Source organism: Halichondria panicea, chromosome 9 (assembly GCF_963675165.1).
Source record: "Halichondria panicea chromosome 9, odHalPani1.1, whole genome shotgun sequence".
NCBI lineage: Eukaryota > Metazoa > Porifera > Demospongiae > Suberitida > Halichondriidae > Halichondria > Halichondria panicea.
In genome coordinates, this window is record NC_087385.1 from 4123607 (window position 1) to 4145396 (window position 21790).

Here is a 21790-nt window from a genome sequence, read left to right on the forward strand (position 1 = left end):
GTCTAATTAGTATCAATTTACGGCTTGGCAATCTGTATCTAAGTGAACTTGCTATTCTGTCAATCTAGTGTGAGTGATCGCTATGCCTTGGTTCAAGAAACGCAAGTCAATGCAAGTCAAGAAGCGAAACCGTCTCTCTAAGAAGGACATCTCCCAACCCATTGACTTTAAGCATTGCTATCATGCTGAGTTTGATACCTCCATCCAAGGCTTTGCAGGTCTGCCACCTCAATGGTCTTCACTTATATGTTCCACAAACGAAAAGAACCAACTAGATCTAGACTCTACTCCGTGTGATTCTCTGGACTCTACCCTGATTGCTCCAAAAACCCCTGAGAGGTCTCAATCTGTTTCATCCACACCAACACAGTCCCATAAAAAGCAACCCTCTGTTGAGCTGGAGATCTGTGCCTCACCTTCACAGCAGCAGCTAACAGTAGCCCAAGATGACAGGAGCAGCATCCAGGAATCGACCAAAAGTGACTCAAAAATCACACCATGCAATAGTGCAGGTTCCAGCAAACTTAGCCTTGCGAGCAGTTGCAGCTTGGGGCTCACGAAACGACCTTCCCCAATTGTCCGTGGCCCAGAGTACGGCTTGGAAGAGACCATGAAATACGTTCGCAAACACTGTCGTTCGTCATCACATGGAAACCCCATTGAGAGAGAACTAATCCGTGAGGCACTTTTTCTGAACAGGCATTCAGGACATGAGCAGATTGCAGAAGAGGACTTCATCCCTTTTGGTACTCGAGCACGAGCAGGCTCATATCATCAAATTCGCACTTCCCCCATAAACCGACGTCAGATTGTCTCTTACACGCCAGGAGGTCCCATCAGCTACTCCACGGACCGACTCCCTGCAACATTCATGGCTGCTCCTAATGAAGTTGCCAAATCCGATCTTGGTCTCTATGACTGCGAGAACAACACTTACGATTCACACACCACCATTTTGTCACGAATCAATTCTCCTAGTGAAAGCTCAGGATATTTTGGAAGCACCCGCTCAAGCCTAAACAGTTCAAGGATGTCATCATTTCAGCAGCTGTCCTCAACCTGCTCTCCGAATGGCACGACAATATCACAATATCCTGTGTTCCCCCCTAACCGATCTCTACACCCTTATCAACGGGAACATCCTGACATGGTATGTGCTGCGTGTTATAGTAATAACATAATTTCACCCCTTGGTATAATTATTGCCTCATCACGTGCTCTGTGCAGTGCCTAACCATATTATAGTTAGACAATAATGTTTTGCTTGGATCAAATCCCAGTGGAGTAACAATAAGTACGTAGGGATCCTTTGAAACTCTCATACAATCTTTAAAACTAGTGTTTTTTTCGGTCTGTGTGATATTTTTTCCAAGAATAGATGAATGTGTGCACGCTCTCAGATATATTGTGAGCCTGTTTTGTTTGAGATCTGTACCGCTGAAAAGCATAGGTACTTGTAAATGTAGGCACATGATCAAATTTATAGCAATACGAATTATAGAAGTTATAAATAGTAATTGCTGTAGTATAAATAGCAGCTCGCCAACTAAAAAACAGTAAATTCGCTTAATTGTTTGTCACAACAAATCTATGCTTCAATGTTAGGATTTTTTATTATTTCGCTGCAGGCATGGGCCCACCCTCAGGTGCATCAGCCTGGATCACAACAGCATCGATTCAGCTCTCTGCAGCGACCCAACAAGCACAATCGCGACCCATTGGCCATTAAAATTCATGGTACAAGTGGTAATCTCCCTATGACTGCAAATAGTCAGCCCCATTCACATCAAAACTACCCCAACGTTGGGCACTACGGGACCACCCCTCGACCTCACAAAGGTTGGAGGGCTGGAAGCGCGAATGTAACGTCATTTGGTCATACAACAAGAGGAGGATCTGAAACTGGTAGTACCTATCGAGTGCACGATCGAGCAGATCGCGACCGTTACCATCACGAGCCACTAAGCTCAAAGTCGAGTGCACAGAGCACAGTAACTGCATCATCTAGCAGCTCCAGCACAAACACTCTACCTGCACAGAAGAGAGAGCGTAGACACTCAAGAATGACAAATGAACAATTCCGTACCACTATGGAACTACTTGTGAACCCAAACGACCCGCGGGGCGATCTAGTGGATTTCCACAAGATAGGAGAAGGCTCTACTGGAATAGTGTACAGGGCCAGACAGCGGTCAACTGGGAAGGTGGTTGCTGTCAAGAAGATGAACATTTGGAAACAGCAGAGGAGGGAACTGCTTTTCAACGAGGTGAGTGAGTGTCCTTAAGAAAAGAAACTGTTGGGGTGTCTGTATCTTAGTTAAGGGAATGTTTTCAGGTTAGTTTTGGCTTCAAGGTTGAGCTAGTAGACAAACAAACATGGGTGTACAATATAATTATAAGCCATGTATTTTACATGTTTTAATTGGATACTTTCCTGTAGTGGTGTTAATTGAGTTAGTGGTTGTGTAGGGTCCTGATTAGCTGTGTCTTTGGTGTGGTTGTTTTTATTGTACTGTAGTACTATTTTGCAGTGTGTCATACTTCTGTGGGCAGTGTACACTATAATTATACGTGACTGTTACATGTAATGGGTCCCCCCCCCCCCTTGGTGCTGAAGTCATCACTCTGTGTGCAGTTGGCTGTTTTTGTAGGGTGTGTATTTTTCTTGGAAAGAGTCCTGGCAATGTCAGCTGAGTTTTGTGGCTGCCTATATTTTGCACTTTGGACATTATAATTATGAGGTTGTTGCCAAGGCTTCAGTTGTATGCTTTCACTATTGTACTTACCTAAGGTGTAAAGGATTTTTAATTAGTCTGTTAGTGTTGTTATCCTAGGCCTTGTGCTTTATTTACAGTACTGCAGTACCACTACATAATTGCATGGACCCACACAATCATTAGTTGCTAAGAAATAAATTAAATGCCTAGAGTACAGGCATGTACACCCACAGTGCTGTAACAATTTAGCCACTGGTAATTTATTCAATTAGTTGTATAATTAATCTGATTAGCTGTCTCTTCCAGGTTTCTGACATATAATTCCTGCATATGGGATGGTAATTCAATAACTGAATGGCAAAAATTTGTTTGTGCCTTGTGCAGGAAGCCATGCAGGTATAACTATAGCTCTTATCAATCTAGCCTCAGGCAGTAGGGTTAAGAGGATTAGCGTTGCGATGCAAAAGCAGTTTTTTAACTGCGTATCTACACCATCAATTAAAGCTCTCACAACAGTAAGGCAACCATACTGGAGCCAGCTTGATGTTTATCATTGACTCATCGCCTGACATCGTAATTTTCTTTGTAGACAGGGAGGGTAACTAATAAACAAGTATGGGTACGACTTCATTGCATCGATACACTGTATTGCAGTATGGTATAATCAATAGAACCCACTTGAAGTTGCACTAATAATTATGTTTCCTTGTGCCCTTAGGGTAATTTGGAACCCTTTTAAAGTAATATATAGTAACCACAACAAAGCTATCCACTTGGCTCCTGTAGTGTTGTGTTGCTAGGGTATACAGCGCATTACACAGTCACATAATTATACTGTGAACCTTATTGCGGTTACTTGCATGATTTGCCCTGATTGTGTTTGATACTTAAGTCTAGTGTTTCTCTGCATGTGAGTGGTTGTTAGGGAGTAACTCCTTAGAGACACTTTAACCTTTTGATGGCGTACTTGTGCTTACCCATGATATTCAAATTCCCCTGCTTATGGACATTTGAAAGCTGGTAAACATGTCTATCAATATTCATCTATGTATGGTCTTTGACCACCCTAACCATTAGACGCTTTCCTGTCTAGAGGTCATCACTAAACTCTGATCTCAGTTGGGAGTGGCATAACCATTGTATTGGCCGTAAGAAGGAACCTCGGGACGATCTGTAGTAGTTTGAGCTCTGGTATTTTAATTTCGTATCGTTTAAATCTGCAAACTGAAAACCATTTGAATTTTAAGTGCCACATTAATCAAGTTAAGCGGCTATCTAAACTTGCCCAGTGTAAATGTAATTTTCCTACGAAGGCTGCCTCCCGTTGTGTGAACTCATTAGCAACCAGGTTCTCCCACACTATGGTGGCATTGAACATCAATTAGAGTGGTATCCCATGACCTCCCTATATGACCACACTCGTAAAAATTAGTCACACCATTCGTTCGACTCCACTAGCTGTCAGTCAGGTGATACAAGTTTTGTGCATGTCTCATAATTATAAATACAGTGATCTAGCTAGCTCGTTATACCTACTTGAGATCTATAATTATATTGGTTTGTTCCTAAATTAGTTTATTGCATGGTTCGTTTCCTGTATATCATCCCACTTAATGTTTACTTGTAGATTGCTTGTAAGATTATGTTTCCTCCCTCGGCCCACATAATTATGGAGCTATTAAGGTCTGCCACCTAAACACAGAAGCCTGTCTAGCTTAATTTGCTTGGGGAAATTTGCTTAATCAAACCCATTCAATCGAATAATATCACTTTTAATGAGGCCTAATGAATACATGGACGTAGCCTGATACTTAATGGTATTCATTGGTATCGATTGATCTCTCTGGTTTCCTAGACACCGCCGGGGTGTATCTTATTTCATCTCTGTCTGGTAAACTGCGTAGGTTTGTATTGAACACCTTATTCTGATCTAAGGTTTTATATCATACGAGTGCGTACTGTGTGTGCGAGATTAGTCTCTACAGTTGATTGCTAGCAGCCTGAAAAATAGTGCAATTGTGCTTTGGGGTAGTCAAGTCTGACTGTGTGTTATGAATATGACAGTGGTGCTTTTGGGTAGCTAGTGTTTGCTTATGTACTGTCTTTAGGGGACTGTCAATGTTTTGAAGTGTTTAGACAAAATGGTTACTAACTGCTAGACTAATGTTTTAACTCCACAAGGGTTAGTTTAGACAAAGTTGAGCTGAGTTTATAAACAAATATTGTATATGGTCATTTAGGAGTTAATTTGGTGGGAAATCGTACTAAGCCATACACACACACAAACACCTTGTGATCAGTATCAACCTTGGCCTCAATAGAGCCTCTTTAAGTCCACCATAAACTAGTTTTTCTGAATCCTAAATTGTCCCTCACTCAAACAATCAGGCTTACATGCAGTCACTTCCTTTAGGTGTCCGCTATTAGCTTCCCAATTAGTAACGCCTGTACTTCAACCCCCACCACCCACTCTTCTGATGGCTGCACTTCCTTTTACCAATTACAGCTACTTTAAGCTACCTACCAGTTACACTAGCTCTAAGCTGAATGTCTGTCAGTTAAAATTGGATGCCAGTGCAGAGAGCACGTATACACACGCACACTCGTACTACGTAACGATCGTGCTCTATAATGAGAATCTCATTTTTCAACTCATTGATGTACATGTTTTTTTAGCTTAATTGTAATGTAGAAACTTGACCTGGTTCCTATAATGGCTTAGCTCAACCAGTAATTGCATGCACCAAAAATGCATAAGTTGTTGCAGTAGTGGGAACTTTTACACAGACCCTTGCAAATGTGTGCATGCATGGTTATAAGGATTATACATATCCAGGCACATGTAGTAGTTATAATTATTGCAATCATACGTTGAAAGAGAATTGTAATCATGGTTGACATGATGTTACCACCCCCCCCTCCACTCGTGGCTATTTGAACTTACCCAATCTTAATTGTTGCCAGCTAGGCCAATATGCTGTGACCCTTGTGTACGTGTGCATGCACTCGCATGTGGGTATGTCCAAGTGTTTAGCTACTTACAACCAGGTGCTGTGGGAAGACTCCACTCCCCCTTGCTATGAATCCATTAATACTGGGTCTATGAATAGTATTATGGGGCTATGAATCTCATAAAATAACTCCTTATAGTGCAGCCAGTGCACTTAATAGGTCCGAGTGGAATTCATGTGTAATACTGACTTTACCCTGGGAAAACAACGAATGTGTAACAGTATATCATGAGTCTGTTATACTGAGTTTTACTAGCTAGTATACTGCCGGTCAGGTATATGCATGCTGCTTTTAATGGGCAGCAATTAAGTGAAATTGAGGCCAATTTAATTGGATTGGGGGAAGTGTAATTCTTTTCTTTGTTGTGGGATTGTGTCAGCTGCACTTAGTGTAGGGTGTTTCACAGTAGTGTGTGTACTGACTGACCAACCATTGCATAGCAATTACACTACGACACAAACACTTGATGAGCTTATAATTAATTTTTACGACAGCCTGTAATAATGACCAATAATAATTATCATGCATCTGCGCATGGTTGTGCAAAATGACAGGGCATACAGTTGTATTATCAGTAACTATGGTGTGCATGTGACAACGCATTAATATTTTGTGTGACATTGCACACACCCACACTCATAGGTGATGATGATGAAGGCACATCCCCATGACAATGTTGTACGTTACCACGACTCCCACCTGGTTGGAGACGAACTGTGGGTTATCATGGAGCTAATGGACGGGGGCGCTCTTACTAGCATCGTCCAGAAATCCAGGTCAGTGAATGTTTGCAAACTGTTGGGGGTTGTGGTTACTCAGTGGGTGATTTAGTACAGCTGTTGCTATGTCATGCACACACTCGCAAACACCTGCATGTACATGCTCTCACGACTCTCTCTCCTCACAGCCTTACCGAGGAACAAACTGCCGCTATTTTGAAGCAAACCCTTCGAGCACTAGACCACCTTCACTCAAAAGGGGTCATTCATCGTGATGTAAAGAGTGACAGCATCCTTTTAGACAGGAATGGACGCATCAAATTGTCAGACTTTGGATTCTGTGCTCGTCTCACACTGGAGCAGCCTCGTAGGAGATCATTAGTGGGCACACCTTACTGGATGGCCCCTGAGATAATTTCCAGGCAACAGTATAGCACAGAGGTATGTCTAATGTAATCAGCTTAAAAATACAGTGCCAAAGCCCTGAAATGTGATTAGTTACTAGGCACAGTCTTGTTTAAACCATTAAGTACGTTCCTTGTTAAAATGACACTTGTACAGTTTTTAGAGCCTTGAAGCCTGTCCAATTGGCCACTGTACATGGCCCAGAGCCAATAACCACAGCGAGACCACCTCCTATTAAGGCATGGTGTGTAGAACCCTCCTCCGGCAGTGCTTCGTCTGTCACAGCTATCAATGTTGTTGCTATGGTATTGTATGAAATACCCACAAGCACATTCCTTAGCTGTTACTAGTACCTATATACTGTGTAGGGGAGACAGTTGGGTGGTTATGAGTCAGTGCCCTTAATAGGCCAGCTGGAGTGTCAATTAGCCAGCCGCTATTTCATAGGCTGTTGGGTTTAGCCTATTTCATTTTGTCTTTGTTTTCACAGGTTGACATCTGGTCGCTGGGTATAATGACTATTGAGATGATTGATGGGGAGCCACCCTACTTTAACAGTCGACCAATGGAGGCCATGGGTTACATACGAGATCTCAACCCACCCCAGCTGAGACATCCGGAGAAGGTGTGTAACACGCAATCACTCAAACGTTCAAGCTGTTTGAATTTATACACACTAATTAGAAGAGCACAGGCATGCATGCATTGGTATTTCCCTATCTATTCGCCCTACATGTAGAACATAGGCATCCCCAGCTTATCATGTATACTACACTTCATATTAGTGGCATGAACCTTTAGCCTACACATACAGTTTTTCCAACCTTCATCACTTACCCCTCTCCCCTTTCTCCTATCACAGGCCTCTCCCCTTCTCCTCGACTTCCTCGGTCGACTTCTGGTCAAGAACCCAGAGCAGAGATCAACGGCAAGAGAGCTACTGAAACACCCGTTCTTGAAACACTCCGCCCCTTCAGAGGAGGTGGCTCAGCTTTGCAATCGACCTCGTTCACATTCTAGCTCGTCCAGAACTAAGAGAAGAGCATCGTGATGCTTTAACACTTTTTAATTTGTTTTTGTGTGGTGTTTGTGATTGATGCACTCTGTGTTTGTGAAGAGCACTCTTTTCTTGAATGAAACATGTTCTCGTTACTTGTGCAATGTAAGCATATAGCGTGGTGATGTGATTAAATAGCACACAGCTGCATGCTATAGCTATAGAGACGCACACAATAATTATGAGCACCCATGCGCTGAGCTTCATCGCACAGCGGCAAAACAGATACTTTTACGTACCGTAATGCCTCTGGTAAGATGCAGTGTGCTGCATTAGCTAATTCAAGTAGTCTTATTGGAAAGTCATAATTGTACATGGATTTCATAGGTCTAAGTGCATGGGTAATTTTCATGGGCAAGCTGACCTCCACCCCACAAAAACATAGGCGTGGTTTACCGGAACGCATGCAACGAACATTTTTTATATACTCACAAAATTACTGTGTTGAACGAATTTTTACCACACGAAAATTACCCTCTTTACAGCAATACAAATTTGGTCAGTTCCCCATATGCAGTTAACTGCTTATGAAAATTGCTTAAATTAATGGTGTACGTGCAGTGCGTTATAATAATTATAGTGGGGTGGGAAATTGTATACATTACATAGAGCAAACACATGTAATGTCAAAAACATAATTATACATTGCAAACTTAGCAAACCAAAACTAAATTCATGTACTAAGCAAAATCTCTACTAAGACGATTTCTTGTGTGCCCTAAGCTACCAAGCTACCATAATAGATGCCAGCACATACAACAATGGATGACACTGCAATTACACTCAGTACTAACAGTCCACTGCGTACACTCAGCCTAGGCAACCATCCACTGACCGACCTTTGTAGCCTCCCTAGTACTCCAATGTGTGCTGTCGATAGTGTGACTATTGGCAATTCAGGATTAGTTTTGGATGTTTCATCTGGTTGTGAGGTTAATGATATTTCAGAGATACTCGATGGTTGGTGGCCAGAAGGTGTGCTTATGGGTCGCTTTCGCAGTTCTGTACGTGGGAGGGTTGTCTCGGAAAGTTCATTCGTGGTTCCAATCTTTGTAGCCGATTCAGTTGATTCTTGAGCCTTCAGCTTAACATCTTGAATGTCCATTTCTACCAAATCTTGCTTCAGCTCATCACTGCTCACATTATCTTCAGGATATAATGTGACGCCGTCTTCTTTGCTCTCTTCACGTTTATCAACCTGTGGGACATCAGCCTTTATTTCATCTTCTGTGCTCAGCTCAGTCATTGTTTTGTGCGTTTCTTGAGTGCTCTCTATTGCTCGGTCCTGCACATCCAAATCAGTAGATTGAGGCTCATTATTAATAGTTTCTGTTTTGTTGTCACTGTCACCAGCAGGTGCATGATCTTCTGATGGAGCGGAAACATCTGCCTGTCCTGTTGGTATTGGTTCGACCGGCTCATCATTAATTGGAGGAGCTTCCAGTGTTTCAAGTTCCGGTGTGACTACGACTATAGACGCGATATCCGAATCAGTAGACTGAGGCTCAATATTAATAGTTTCTGTTTTGTCGTCACTGTCACCAGGTGCATGATCTTCTGATGGAGCGGAAACATCTGCCTGTCCTGTTGGTATTGGTTCGACCTGCTCATCATTAATTGGAGGAGCTTCCAATACTTCAAGTTCCGGTGTGACTACGACTATAGGCGCGATATCCGAATCAGTAGACTGAGGCTCAATATCAATAGTTTCTGTTTTGTCGTCACTGTCACCAGGTGCATGATCTTCTGATGGAGCGGAAACATCTGCCTGTCCTGTTGGTATTGGTTCGACCTGCTCATCATTAATTGGAGGAGCTTCCAGTGTTTCAAGTTCCGGTGTGACTACGACTATAGACGCGATATCCGAATCAGTAGACTGAGGCTCAATATTAATAGTTTCTGTTTTGTCGTCACTGTCACCAGGTGCATGATCTTCTGATGGACCGGAATCATCTGCCTGTCCGATTGGTGGTATTGGTTCGATCTGCTCATCATCATCATCATTAATAGGAGGAGCTTCTAATATTTTAGGTTTCGGTGTGACTAAAACTATAGGCGTGGCTTGTAAAGGTGTGATATCCGAATCAGTAGACTGAGGCTCAATATTAATAGTTCCTGTTTTGTCGTCAGTGTCACCAGGTGCATGATCTTCTGGTGGAACAGAAATATTTTCCTGTCCGATTGGTAGTACTGGTTCAGCTTGCTCATCATCATCATTAATAGGAGGAGCTTCAGGTTCCGATGTGACCACGACTATAGGTGTGATTTGTGAAGGTGTAATATCCGAATCAGTAGGCAGAGAAGTGAACATTTCTCTGGAATCAAGAGGGAGTTCTTTCTCAGATAATGTTTTGTTTGTAGTAACAGATTGATGGTCTTCAAAACTAACCATTTTCGTATCGTCACGAGGTTCACTGGGGTCACCATCATCACCAATGATTGGCTCACTTTCCAAAATATCGTCCAGACTTTTAGCAGCAAAGCTAGCCACAGGAAGTGATTGCGTAACCTCATAACTCCCAGGTGCACTCATTTGCCTGATTGGTGACATCTCGGGCGTACGTTGTTGCCGAGTGAACTCAAGCAACCGAGAGAATCCGTCAGCCCTTCGAGAAGCCGAGCGTGACAGGGTATGTGTACTCTGTGAGACGTGGGAGTTGGAGGAGCGAGAATCAATCTGGAAGTGAAGAGAAAGATCAGTTAAGTCAAATAGCTTGCTATTGCGAACTGCACCACGTATATGGAGAAGGACCAACACTATTCAAACCTAGGATCTATAGGCTCTAACAGAACTGCTATTAAGCGCACGCGCCTAGTAAGGCACTCTACGCTTATGAGACCTAACAAAGAAACTATATATAGTGTGCTATAATTATGCCTCGGTGCGCATGCGCAAGCGAGGTATACAGTAATGCATGTATTAGTAGCTTTATGTTATGTATATCGGATTGGCATATCCACCGAGGCATCAGCACCTGCGGTGTTTTCATTGCAATAGCAGGAATGCGCTTGGGCGAGATTTGTTGGATTCTTTTGATCTGGAGGCGTAACCCAAGAGTATATTAAACCATTTACTGTAGCCAGCGCTTAATAACGAGTAAACGCTTACACGTATTAGTTTACCTGACTCCTGGGTGAAAGGCCAACTTTGGAACGTTGTTTGCGAGGTAATGTCGTGTAGATCTCAGATAACTCTGTTGGTCGACCATTGAACTGGTACACATCAGGTGTCTCTACACTCTCCATGGGATCTGCAACTGTGGTGGAACTCAGGTCATGTGACTGGTCCTGTGGACTAGGGGAATCCCCTTTCCTCAAAGTATGAAAAAACTGTGACAGTTCTCCGCTTGACAGTGACTGATTCAGGTGATCTTCGTTTGTGCCCTGCAAAAAACATTGTACAGGGTTTATTTAACATAGTACATACGTGTAAAAAGATAGACCGTTGACCTAGAAAGTATGGGATGATTCATACGTAATTAGTGCAAACCAAACAACCATAAACCGAATAACAAACAAACAGGCAGTTCCCCAAGCACACACCTGCTCAGTTGATAGCTCTCCATCATCAGAGATTTGGCCGTGTGGTGGGGAATCTGTATCCATGGCAACCAGCTCTGAGGGCAACTCCTGAAAATAGATGATGAAAGTCAGTGAACCAAGCACATGACATAAAATACTTAAACTGGCCAAGAGCTGTGTACCTCGAAAGAGTCTTCATCCTCCTCATCCTCTGAGTCACTGCTGTCCTCCTCGATCACAAAGTGCTCCTCTCCATCACTCCACTGCTTATCTAAAAGGGAAATACAAAGTTTCGCCGTCATAATTATTATCTCTAAAATGCTTAATCAAGACCACACAAAATTATTATTAGCGTTCAAACTAAAGTTACAACTCAAGATGCATACCTCCTTGACTAACAGCCTCCTCTTGGTCATCAAGCCCCACCCCTGGAGTGGTGGAGTCTTCCAATTCTCCCAGTCCACTGTCGTAGACATGCCCACTTTCAGAAGGTACATTATCCGTTGGGGAGAGGTCTTCTATTTCTATTTGGAATGTGCCAGTAGTGTTGGGACTGAGTGGAGGGGGACCTCCTGAAATGGTAATAATAACAACCGTAATTCAGTTGACATAAGCACAGAGCTCTGTGTGGGAATGACTATCCATTTCAACCAAGCTAATGTAAGTAACATGTGAAAAACAATATTCATAATAAAAGCACCAGGGGTGCTGATGCCTCAGTGGAGGTGCCAAAGCTACATAACATAAAGCTACTAGCTTTTATACACACATTCATTATAAATATCATGATAAATATTTTTAATTTTGCTGCATGCAAAATCCAGAATCACAGGGAAACTCAAAAGAGTGGGTAATGATCGACGATGATTGTTGTTAAAAACGATTGATGCCAAAAGCTAAAATTAATGGCTGCAAGTCAGCAGAGCCTTGCAGCTCTCTTCTCACTCTTGCAGCTACCAATAACTAGCGTTCTAGTGCAGAGCTATTAAACTACTAAGTAGAATAGCAACACTCGGTGAACAAGTTTTGCTACGGACTCTTCTGAAAAGGCTGCAACGGCATTCCAAGTAAGCAAAACTAGGTATAACTCGAGAACGAAGCTTTATTTTGCAAATCCACGAATACGAATCCAAGAAAACATGGCTAGAAGCCTATAGAAACTCTTACTTGCACTTCATTGATCCTTGAGCAGCTGTAACAGTCTACACACACAGACACACCCAACACACTACCGTATACCTCGCTTCCGCATGCGCACCGAGGCATAATTACTACGTGGATGCAATGTTTTAACAGTGAGAGCTGTTGTACGACGTGAAGTACCTGATGCATCTAGCTCAACACTCTGGTAGACAGAGTCGTACTCCATGGGCTGGCTAGTCTCGTGGGCCGAACTATGCAGGTCGATGGAGGTTTGGGGAGTGCTCAGCAGTCTGGATAAGTTACTTTCCTCATCACCAGACTGGTGGTCCCCTTCCAGCTCTAAAAGGGAATGGAAATATGAAATAGGTCAGCTCAGATCACTAAGGGGGACATTTAAAATGGAACAGACACGGTAGAAATGGGATTGAACCTTGAAGAGTATGTACACGAGAGTGCCTACTACATACTGACCTGCACCAACATACATTACAACAGTGCCGTGGAAACTTTGAATGAAGAGAACAACTCACTACAACGTAGTGTTTCTGTACGACTTACTCTACACAAGGCACGAATTTCACACTCTAAACACACACTCCACATACATGTATGCACACACTGTACTGAAACGCGCATACCATCCTCCATGCTGACGCCAGTACTAGTGGCTCTTCTAGTCTCATCGGCCCGTGCTTGAATGATGCTTGAGTAGGAACTGCTCGGAGTAACACAACTCTTCTTCACTTTTATTGCTGCCTTCCGTGTGAGTGTACGCTGGGTGGGGGGAATTTTTGGGAGAGTAGATGAACACGATTATATTTATAAACATAAAAAATCCCTCAATAAACGCGTACTCACCCTTTAGGTGCATGTACATGTATGTATACTGCACATTGGTGGCATAATTACAGCTTTTGAAATGGTGACCTTTTACCAGTTGGAACCGTTGTATGGATAAACTCAAGGGTCATCGATTTCATAACTCAATGTTCATGACACTGTTCATGACACTAGATCACATGGAAACAAAAACTACCACTTACCAGATGCAAGAGGCTCAATATTTTAGGCCTGAATTACATGTAGTTGTATCTCCATGTACATTACATGTTACTTATTGTTTCATATACATTGTACATGTAAGAAACTCATGTACTGTACATTGTAACTATAATGCCATTATATGTGGGCATTTATTGAGGGCTAAATACACTGAGTTTTGTACACAAACTTGTTTTGAATCTGCCTTTATATTGCAGTTAGCTTTTCAGGGGTGGCTATTGTACATATAGTTACCTTTGGAGTTGGTCTCTCCCCTGCGTCTGATAGAGGAGGACAATCCACTTCGTCTATACCCTCCACACTAGGCACACCCTCACCAGTCACACAGTCCACACCCAGCTCCACATCACCTAGCGACAACAAACTATCACTGCTCTTGGATGACTTCATCCCCCTTGGTGGTGGAAACATGTTTAACAGGTTCGGATCATTCTCTACATCCGATTGGTCTGATACTCTGACGTACTTGAGGCTAGCCTCCTCAGGGTTCTGTGTGCTCTTCCCCACCACTGGGGGGTAGGGGGCAACAGGTGGACTCTCAGAAAGCTTGGTGACACTCATCAGCTGCACGCCTGGGGGGAGAGGGGAAAGTGAAATCACAGTGATACTCATTACCACCTTCCTGAACAGATACAATGAGCATGTACTGTAAGACAAATAATTATAACAAGATATGTGCATGAAGTTAATGGCAATTACGTGTGAAAAGACATGCTACATATTCTATCGACCAGCTACTCCAATGCGCGAATAAACGTACATATAATTATGTGTACATCTGTGATATAAATAACAAAAGCGACAAACAAAGAGTTCTCACTTTCTTCCTCTTCACGGAACATGTCTCTGATATCTGGACGAGGTCTCTTGCGGGGACCAATCAGCCGTTTGCTATGACTGCTGCCATAGCGATAGCGGGGCTCCTCTGAGGAGTGTGATATACAGGGTAACTCATACAGTAATAATATAACACAAAATCAGCTTGTATCTTTCGTAGCTAGCTGCTGGCAAATTCAATTGAATTTCGAGGGTCACTGCTAGAGTGCACACCAAACTTACCATGGATGGTCATTGGTCGCCTTTTAACACTACGAGAACTTTGTTTCTGTGGAGAGCAAAAATGTTAGTCAGTGCATAAAAAGCACCACACAAAACACCGTAATTATAGGAGACACAAGGGGGGAGTACAGCGCCAGCAAGTGAAAATATTGATTTGCATTCAACAAAACAACTACAGAGGAGGCTGCACTTTATTACCCGAGGCGCGCGTGGGTGGCCATGGGTATAGTAGTAAAGTACGATAGCTAGCTCTACACGTGACCTTTATTCGAGGTAGATGTAGAGGCCTATATAATTATAATTATTTGCAGGATTAGTGAACAAGGAAAGTAGAATTGTGGTTTGTTGCTTCTTTATTAAACTGAACACCCTTTCGTTTTTATAGATCTTTATTATTCATGTGTCAACAGCCGAGGGTTAGCACTTCAGTGCTCTAGTTCATGTAAGTTAAGTACTTGTCCTATGTTACACTACAAGAGCCTGCCTGGCCACTGTGACAGGGGGTTATAATAAACTCACCACTAACTTCTCAAACTCAGCGTCTTTTTGTCTCTTTATTATGGTGAAGGATTTGAGCAGCATTGTGATCTCGCTCACCCACTCAGCTTGCAACTGTAGGAGTGGATAATTCACAGCACTATCAGTTAAGTGTATCATTCTGTGTTTAGAATAATGATAGGGTAGGTAACCGTGTATAGAACTATTATAATATCTTCAAGACAAAACTGCTGAGTTGGGTTTTGTATTTATTAGGGACTCTAGATGTCACCCTCCCACTTGGTGTTGAAGAAGGTGAACAGTACAAATGGCTGATTAAGCTATAGTTAACACTGTAAACAACCTGTTGAGGAAGCACTTAACACTAATAGGAATCTTTGTCCTATGCAATTCCCTGTAGCGTCTATTCCAATTCCGGCAAGCTATTCATGTGAGCCCACTGACCTTTGTATTGGCTGTCTCAACGACAAAGGTTTGACTGGGGTGGCCTCTAGAGAATACTTTGAAGGAGGAGGTAGGCTTACTGGTCGAGTCCTTGCCAATGCATAGCTCCTGCGTCTGTGTGTGTACATGTGAATCATTACCTTATGACTTTTACATGACGGATTGGGTTACTACGTACACTACATGTCTCCGTACACATATGCAGCACAGTGATTTAACACAAGCACACTATCAAATTTTTACATTTATGCATGCCTAGCTACTAGATAGCAGTCTTAAAGTACGCACAGTTTCTCATTCTCAAACAGCTATGAAGCTAGAATGACTATGGCTATACCTCACAGTTACTCAACTCAAGCAACAGCAGAACAATTTACAGATTATATCACAGCATCAAGGCACATAATGACCGACAAGAGTTACTCGAGAAGAAATTTAAACAGCAAGAGAGAGGAGTTTCACAACAGACAGAACACAATTACCAACAAATTGTGGAACTGAAGAGCTCATTCTAATAAAACTAACATCTCATTAACATGATAATTTCAATTCTTAAAAACTATAACTATCATTTCACAAAATCCGAAGGGGAAAGCATTAACCGTCTACAACGACAGAGGGGAGATTAAGCTTATAAGTTCATTACGTTCAGAAGCAAAAATTAACATCAGTCAAATTCATTTCACTTGACATGAAAACTCCAGCTACATTCTCCTACGTTAAGTTAGAGCTAATAAAGTAGGGAAATCATTACTTCATGTATATCCAGTGACATTATGTAACCAAGGATACGGTCACGATTACTAGTTCTTCCCAGCCAATAGCTAACTCAGAGTGGAATTACTGAGAGGCAGAGGCAATACCTAAAAGATGTAAAGCATCTACCTCAGTCATTGGCAGACTCAAAGAATGACCAAGAGAGATGCATACACAATATTTGTCCGGCCAGTCAAAACACCAAAATATATATCTAAGTGCAATGGTGTTAACAAAATTTCTTTTTGCAACACCTGATAATGGTTACAAGCATGCACGTTGATGCTTAACCACACCCACCAAAATGTGCCCCTTGTAGTTGTATCTCTTGAGATCCTTTTTCTTAAGAATGAGCAGCAGTTTCTCAAACAGGATCACCTGACGCTCCACCCCTCTCTTGCCCACCTTGCAAGTGCTCTATAGAAGTATACAATAATTATTGGAAATAAATTCTGAAAGATTGTATGAGATACATGAGAAGGGTGCTAAAAGCAGAGAATTTTACATTAGCTGTTTATTATGCTTACTAGTAGCAATGAAAGCACCGCAGGTGCTGATACCTAGGTGGAGGCGCAAAGCTTTACCACAATGACATCAATGACTGTGTCATGTTGATATTGAATACCGTATATGCTTATCAGAGGCCGCTCTCAAATTATAGCCTCAGTGAACTTCAACTCTACCTGAGGCTAGCATTTCTGCACGTGGTAGCCATATTGCTAGCTAGGTAGCAGTTTGTTAGTGCTTTACAAAGACTTTCTCATGGCAGAGTTCGAGTTTGTGCAGGTGAAAAGAACTTTTGATGACAAACTAATTGTTAAATTAGCTGGGGCTAATAAGCGCCGCTCTTAAACAGTGGCCTCTCTCAAATTGTAGCCTCCTCTGTCAGCAAAATGAAACATTTAGCAGCCGTGGCCTCTGATCAAGCATATTCGGTACTTATTACATTTGCATGCAGAAATTAATGGTGCAAATGAGTGGGAATGATAGACCATGATTGTTGCTAAAAAGAATGCCAAAGGTTCAAAGTTCGTATTAATGGCTGAAGCTTTGCAGTTCTCTTTTCATTCTTGCAGCTACCAATAGCTAGCGTTCTAGTGCAGAGCTAACTACTAAGTAGAATAGCTACATGTAAGTGATGTCAACAGATTTTGCTATGCATGAGTCTGAAGAAACTGCAATGGCCTTCAAAGTAGCCATATAAACTAGCACTATTTTGCAAATCCACAAATTGAAATCCAAGAAAACATGGCTAGAAGCCTACAAAAACGCTTACACACAAACACACTACCGTAACCGAGGCATAATCAATCGTGGCAGGTACTTAACGACCACACCTACAGGATTACTCCTGGGTGGTAGATGCCAAATTCTACAAGACATGATAAGATTACTTACCTCACGAATGAGCCGTCCGTAAGCACTCAGATTCTACAAAATGGAAAACACAAAGGCGCTTAATTTCAATGCTAGATAGTCAAAACTAAACATTAGTACCGCTATTCAACAAACAGCCACTTACATCGCTCCAACCAGTGAGGCAGCTCTGAATGTCCTGAGCCCTGAGGGCATTCTCTCGCTGCTTCTTGACCTCATTGACGTGGTTGGCAATGCGTACCATGGCGTTGTGGGCCTGGGAGAGACTACGGTGTGCAGAGAGGTTAGGGTCAAACTTCTTCACCAGCTCCTGCATGAAAGGATCAATATTATTATGTTATACAGCACCACTTTTGGTCCCACACACAAACACACGTAAATGTATCACATAATTATAATGATGCTGTAGCCTGCCTCAAATTTGCTTCTTACTACACACTTGTACAAATGTTGATCTTACAACAACTGTACCACCCACTCACTTACACGTAACAAGAGATGGTACCGCATGATTCTCTGCACTGGCTTGATGAGGTATGAGGTCAGTGGCAGTGGATGCCCGAGCTTCTTCTGACACGAGAGGAGAAACTCTTCCATGTCTCGGTGCTGTTTTAGCAGCTCACTGAGAGTTTCCAGAGATGTATCGTAGTTAGTGCAGTATGTACTGTACAACTGGAACCTCGTCTCCTGTGTTGGTGGTGGTGGGGTGGAAATGGCTCAAGTGTAGCCTAAAATCTCTATGTGGATAGTTGATAAGGAAAGACACATGCAACCTAGGCTATGAGAGAGTACAAAATAGCCTAATAGTGCAGAAATTAAAATTGATGAGGGACACACACTATTATAGTACATTGTGTTGGTGACGTACATTGTCAGAGAAGATCTTGCCAAACTGGTGAGGGTCTCCTTCGGTACTGTTCAGCTGATCTAACAACCACCTACAAAGGAGAGGACATTATATCGGTTACATCATCGATCAGGGCCGGAAGTACTCGGATATAAACCGGTTCCCTTTCTGCTTTCCTCTATTCCGTACACACACTGGCTAGCCTCGCAACCCCATTATACGTACGCACTCACTTGTGCAGAGAGTAAAGGTCCTCCACATTACTGAATATTGTTTGCACAATCTTCTGACCTTCATTCGTCATTCGTAGCCTCCCAGATAGGGGATTCTTATAACCCTGTGTGTTTGAAGATAATTATTTCACTGACTCACTCAGTGTCAGTATTGATCAGTATTGAATGACACAACCTGCAGCATTTGCATACTGAAACATTCTGAAGCCAAAACATGTACTAAAATTGAGGAAGAAACCATACCGTATTACTAGAATGTTTTGCAAGCATCAAACGTATGCGGATTGGCTTCACAAAAATAAAATCACAAAAGCCTATACTGGCACATGTATCGCATCACGATCCTTGGCCAGAACGCAAAAAGTGAGATAGCAAAGTGTTAAATTTTTTGCTGATTTGGCTCATTCGCAAAGGTTTTTCACTCGCAAAACAGGTAGAAAGATTTCTTGATAATTATGAATCCAGATCAACAAAAGTATCCACATAATAATTATTATGCCTCGGTGCGCATGCGCAAGCGAGGTATACGGTAGTGTGTTTGTGTGTGTATGTGTGTTGTGTGTGTGTGTGTGTGTGTGTGTGTGTGTGTGTGTGTGTGTGTGTGTGTGTGTGTGTGTGTGTGTGTGTGTGTGTAGACTGCTACAGCTGCTCAAGGATCAATCAAGTGCAAGTAAGAGTTTCTATAGGCTTCTAGTCATGTTTACTTGGATTTTAATTCGTGGATTTGCAAAATAATGCTTCGTTCTCGAGTTATGCCTAGTTTTGCTTACTGGCAAGCCTTTTCAGAAGAGTGCGTAGAAAAACTTGTCCATCGAGTGTTGCTACTCTACTTAGTAGTTAGCTCTGCACTAGAACGCTAGCTATTGGTAGCTGCAAGAGTGAGAAGACAGCTGCAAAGCTCTGCTGATGCAGCCATTACTTTTAGACTTGAACTTTGGCATCGATCGTTTTTAACAACAATCATGGTCGATCATTATACCTACTCTTTGCTGGATTCTGCCTGTATGCAGCAATTAATTAATGCTAGATTAAGTATACGATAAAAGCTATCAGTAACTTTATGTTATGTAGCTTTGGCATCTCCACTGAGGCATCAGCACCTGCGGTGCTTTCATTCATATACACAGTACATACATGCAAGTTAAATGAATTCACTTAGCTCAAATGAATACGAAAACAAACAACGTACATGTATACATTATACATGTACATGTTACATCTGTTTAGGGACTATTATTGCTATAGTTAAAGCTGACCAAAACAGGCTAGCTATGGCTATGTCAACACAAATCAAAATGCACCTCATCACTCTGCTATTCATGTGACAATTCATGTGACAATGAAAGCACCACGGGTGCTGATGCCTCAGTAGATGCACCAAAGCTATACGACATGAAGCTACTATTTGGTGCAAAAAGTGGGAAACAATCGACCACAATCGTTGCTAAAAAGGATACCAAAAGCTCAAAGTCCATAAAATTAATGGCTGCTGCATGAAACAGCTGAGTACGTGCAGCTTTGCAGTAGCTCTCTTCTCACTCTTGCAGCTAGTGTTCTAGTGCAGAGCTAACTACTAAGTAGAGTAGCAACACTCTATGGATAAGTATTGCTACGCACTGTTCTGAAAAGGCTACAATGGCATTCCAATAAGAAAATCTATTACTAAATATACTATTATAAAGTTTTGCAAACCCACAACTTGCAATCCAAGAAAATGTGACTAGAAGCCTTTACTTGCACGCACTTTATTTATCATTGAGCAGCTGCAGCAGTCTACACAGACAGACAGACAGACACACAAACACGCTACCGTATACCGAGCTGCGCATGCGCACCCGAAGCATAATAGTACAATTGGCCAATTTGATAGGCTCACTAAAACCTCACATATGCACAAACTAGGCAGTTAGAGAATGCCCAGTAGTAGTAGTACTTACACAATGCACTTCCACTCACCTCTATAATGTCCCTGAGTGAAGTGAGGTAATCCCTCTCTGTAGTGAGGATCTCGTTCACCACATAGGCACACTCCCGAGGCCAGTTAGTGAGCAGCACTGATCTCACATACGACTCTATGGTGTGTGTGTGTGTGTGTGTGTGTGTGTGTGTGTGTGTGTGTGTGTGTGTGTGCGTGTGTGTGTGTGTGCGTGTGTGCGTGTGATGTGTGCATGTGCATTAGAGAAAGTGCAATAAATAACGCTTTTCTGTCTATTGTTTCGGATGAAGTGCTATAACTTGCAACAATGACATCAAATCACTCAATACTGTTAATACTAGTAATACTGTTAAAGCAGTATTTACAGTGTTTATTACACAGCTTCGCATTAACAGGTCAGGAAGTTACAACTTACGAGAGTGCTCATAGAGGGTGGAATCACTCAAGGGGCGAGGTTTTGTTGGAGAGTCCACTGCATCTCTGGCAGGCTGGGACATCTTGGAGAGACTGTAGATCAACAAGTACATACCAAAATTAGGAATCGTGCTTTTGCGATTAATAAAATTACATGCTTACCAATAATATTATTGTTATTGAGAATACAGCTGGCCAGTGGGATATTTAACTCTAGCAGACTAGCTCAAGCACACACTTTAAAATGGGCCTCATGGTACGTGGTTAAGGTTCGTGACTGTACTAGTTCGTGACTATTATACAGTACAGGACGTACATCGACACAGTATAGTTTAATAAAGTGTATCTAGCTAGCTAAGGCTTAATATAAAAATCTCAACCAGAACAATGTTAGTATGGCATAGAGCATACCGCTTTCTTTCACTGTTGTGAAGCTACACACTCGACAGTGCAGTACAGACACTACGTACACGCTCGAGCTCCAGAAGGAAAGAGAACTTGGTCAGTCGCAACTTAAACCGCGGCGAACCGAGGTTGTGTTACAGCTTCAACTGAGGCCGCGGCAGAAGAACTGACACCAGTGAAGGTT

The 21790-nt window shown here is 42.3% G+C and overlaps 2 protein-coding genes across 2 annotated transcripts; one reads left to right on the forward strand and one right to left on the reverse strand.

Annotated features, from left to right (window-relative positions):
* The first annotated feature begins 2 nt into the window (after positions 1–2).
* On the forward strand, positions 3–8005 carry LOC135341327 (serine/threonine-protein kinase PAK 6-like). The gene is made up of 6 exons (XM_064537848.1): positions 3–1150; positions 1629–2267; positions 6372–6505; positions 6637–6889; positions 7344–7478; positions 7716–8005. Exons 1-6 carry the CDS (start codon positions 83–85, stop codon positions 7902–7904), a joined length of 2418 nt encoding a protein of 805 aa, XP_064393918.1. The 5' UTR covers positions 3–82; the 3' UTR covers positions 7905–8005.
* Positions 8006–8484: 479 nt separating this feature from the next.
* Positions 8485–21770, reverse strand: LOC135341323 (uncharacterized). Its single transcript, XM_064537842.1, has 21 exons — positions 21613–21770; positions 21203–21294; positions 20808–20923; positions 18852–18955; positions 18640–18709; positions 18258–18458; positions 17917–18081; positions 17793–17825; positions 16695–16811; positions 15639–15752; positions 15216–15308; positions 14697–14742; positions 14458–14562; positions 13872–14209; positions 13214–13349; positions 12756–12914; positions 11819–12004; positions 11615–11703; positions 11454–11540; positions 11034–11294; positions 8485–10587 (listed from the first exon to the last, which is right to left on the reverse strand). The coding sequence occupies exons 2-21, from the start codon at positions 21282–21284 to the stop codon at positions 8629–8631; spliced, it is 4461 nt and encodes a 1486-aa protein (XP_064393912.1). The 5' UTR covers positions 21285–21294; positions 21613–21770; the 3' UTR covers positions 8485–8628.
* Positions 21771–21790: the final 20 nt, after the last annotated feature.

What these genes read in the sequence shown, in the direction of transcription:
- LOC135341327 (XM_064537848.1), top strand. Translation starts at nt 83, where the DNA reads ATGCCTTGGTTCAAGAAACGCAAGTCAATGCAAGTCAAGAAGCGAAAC. An exon ending in AACGGGAACATCCTGACATG is followed by an intron (nt 1,151 to 1,628) that starts GTATGTGCTGCG and finishes ATTTCGCTGCAG; the next exon opens with GCATGGGCCCACCCTCAGGT. An exon ending in GGGAACTGCTTTTCAACGAG is followed by an intron (nt 2,268 to 6,371) that starts GTGAGTGAGTGT and finishes CCACACTCATAG; the next exon opens with GTGATGATGATGAAGGCACA.
- LOC135341323 (XM_064537842.1), bottom strand. Translation starts at nt 21,284, where the DNA reads ATGTCCCAGCCTGCCAGAGATGCAGTGGACTCTCCAACAAAACCTCGC. An exon ending in GCCTCACTGGTTGGAGCGAT is followed by an intron (nt 17,826 to 17,916) that starts GTAAGTGGCTGT and finishes TCCATTTTGTAG; the next exon opens with AATCTGAGTGCTTACGGACG. An exon ending in GCCTTTCACCCAGGAGTCAG is followed by an intron (nt 10,588 to 11,033) that starts GTAAACTAATAC and finishes CTTCACTTCCAG; the next exon opens with ATTGATTCTCGCTCCTCCAA.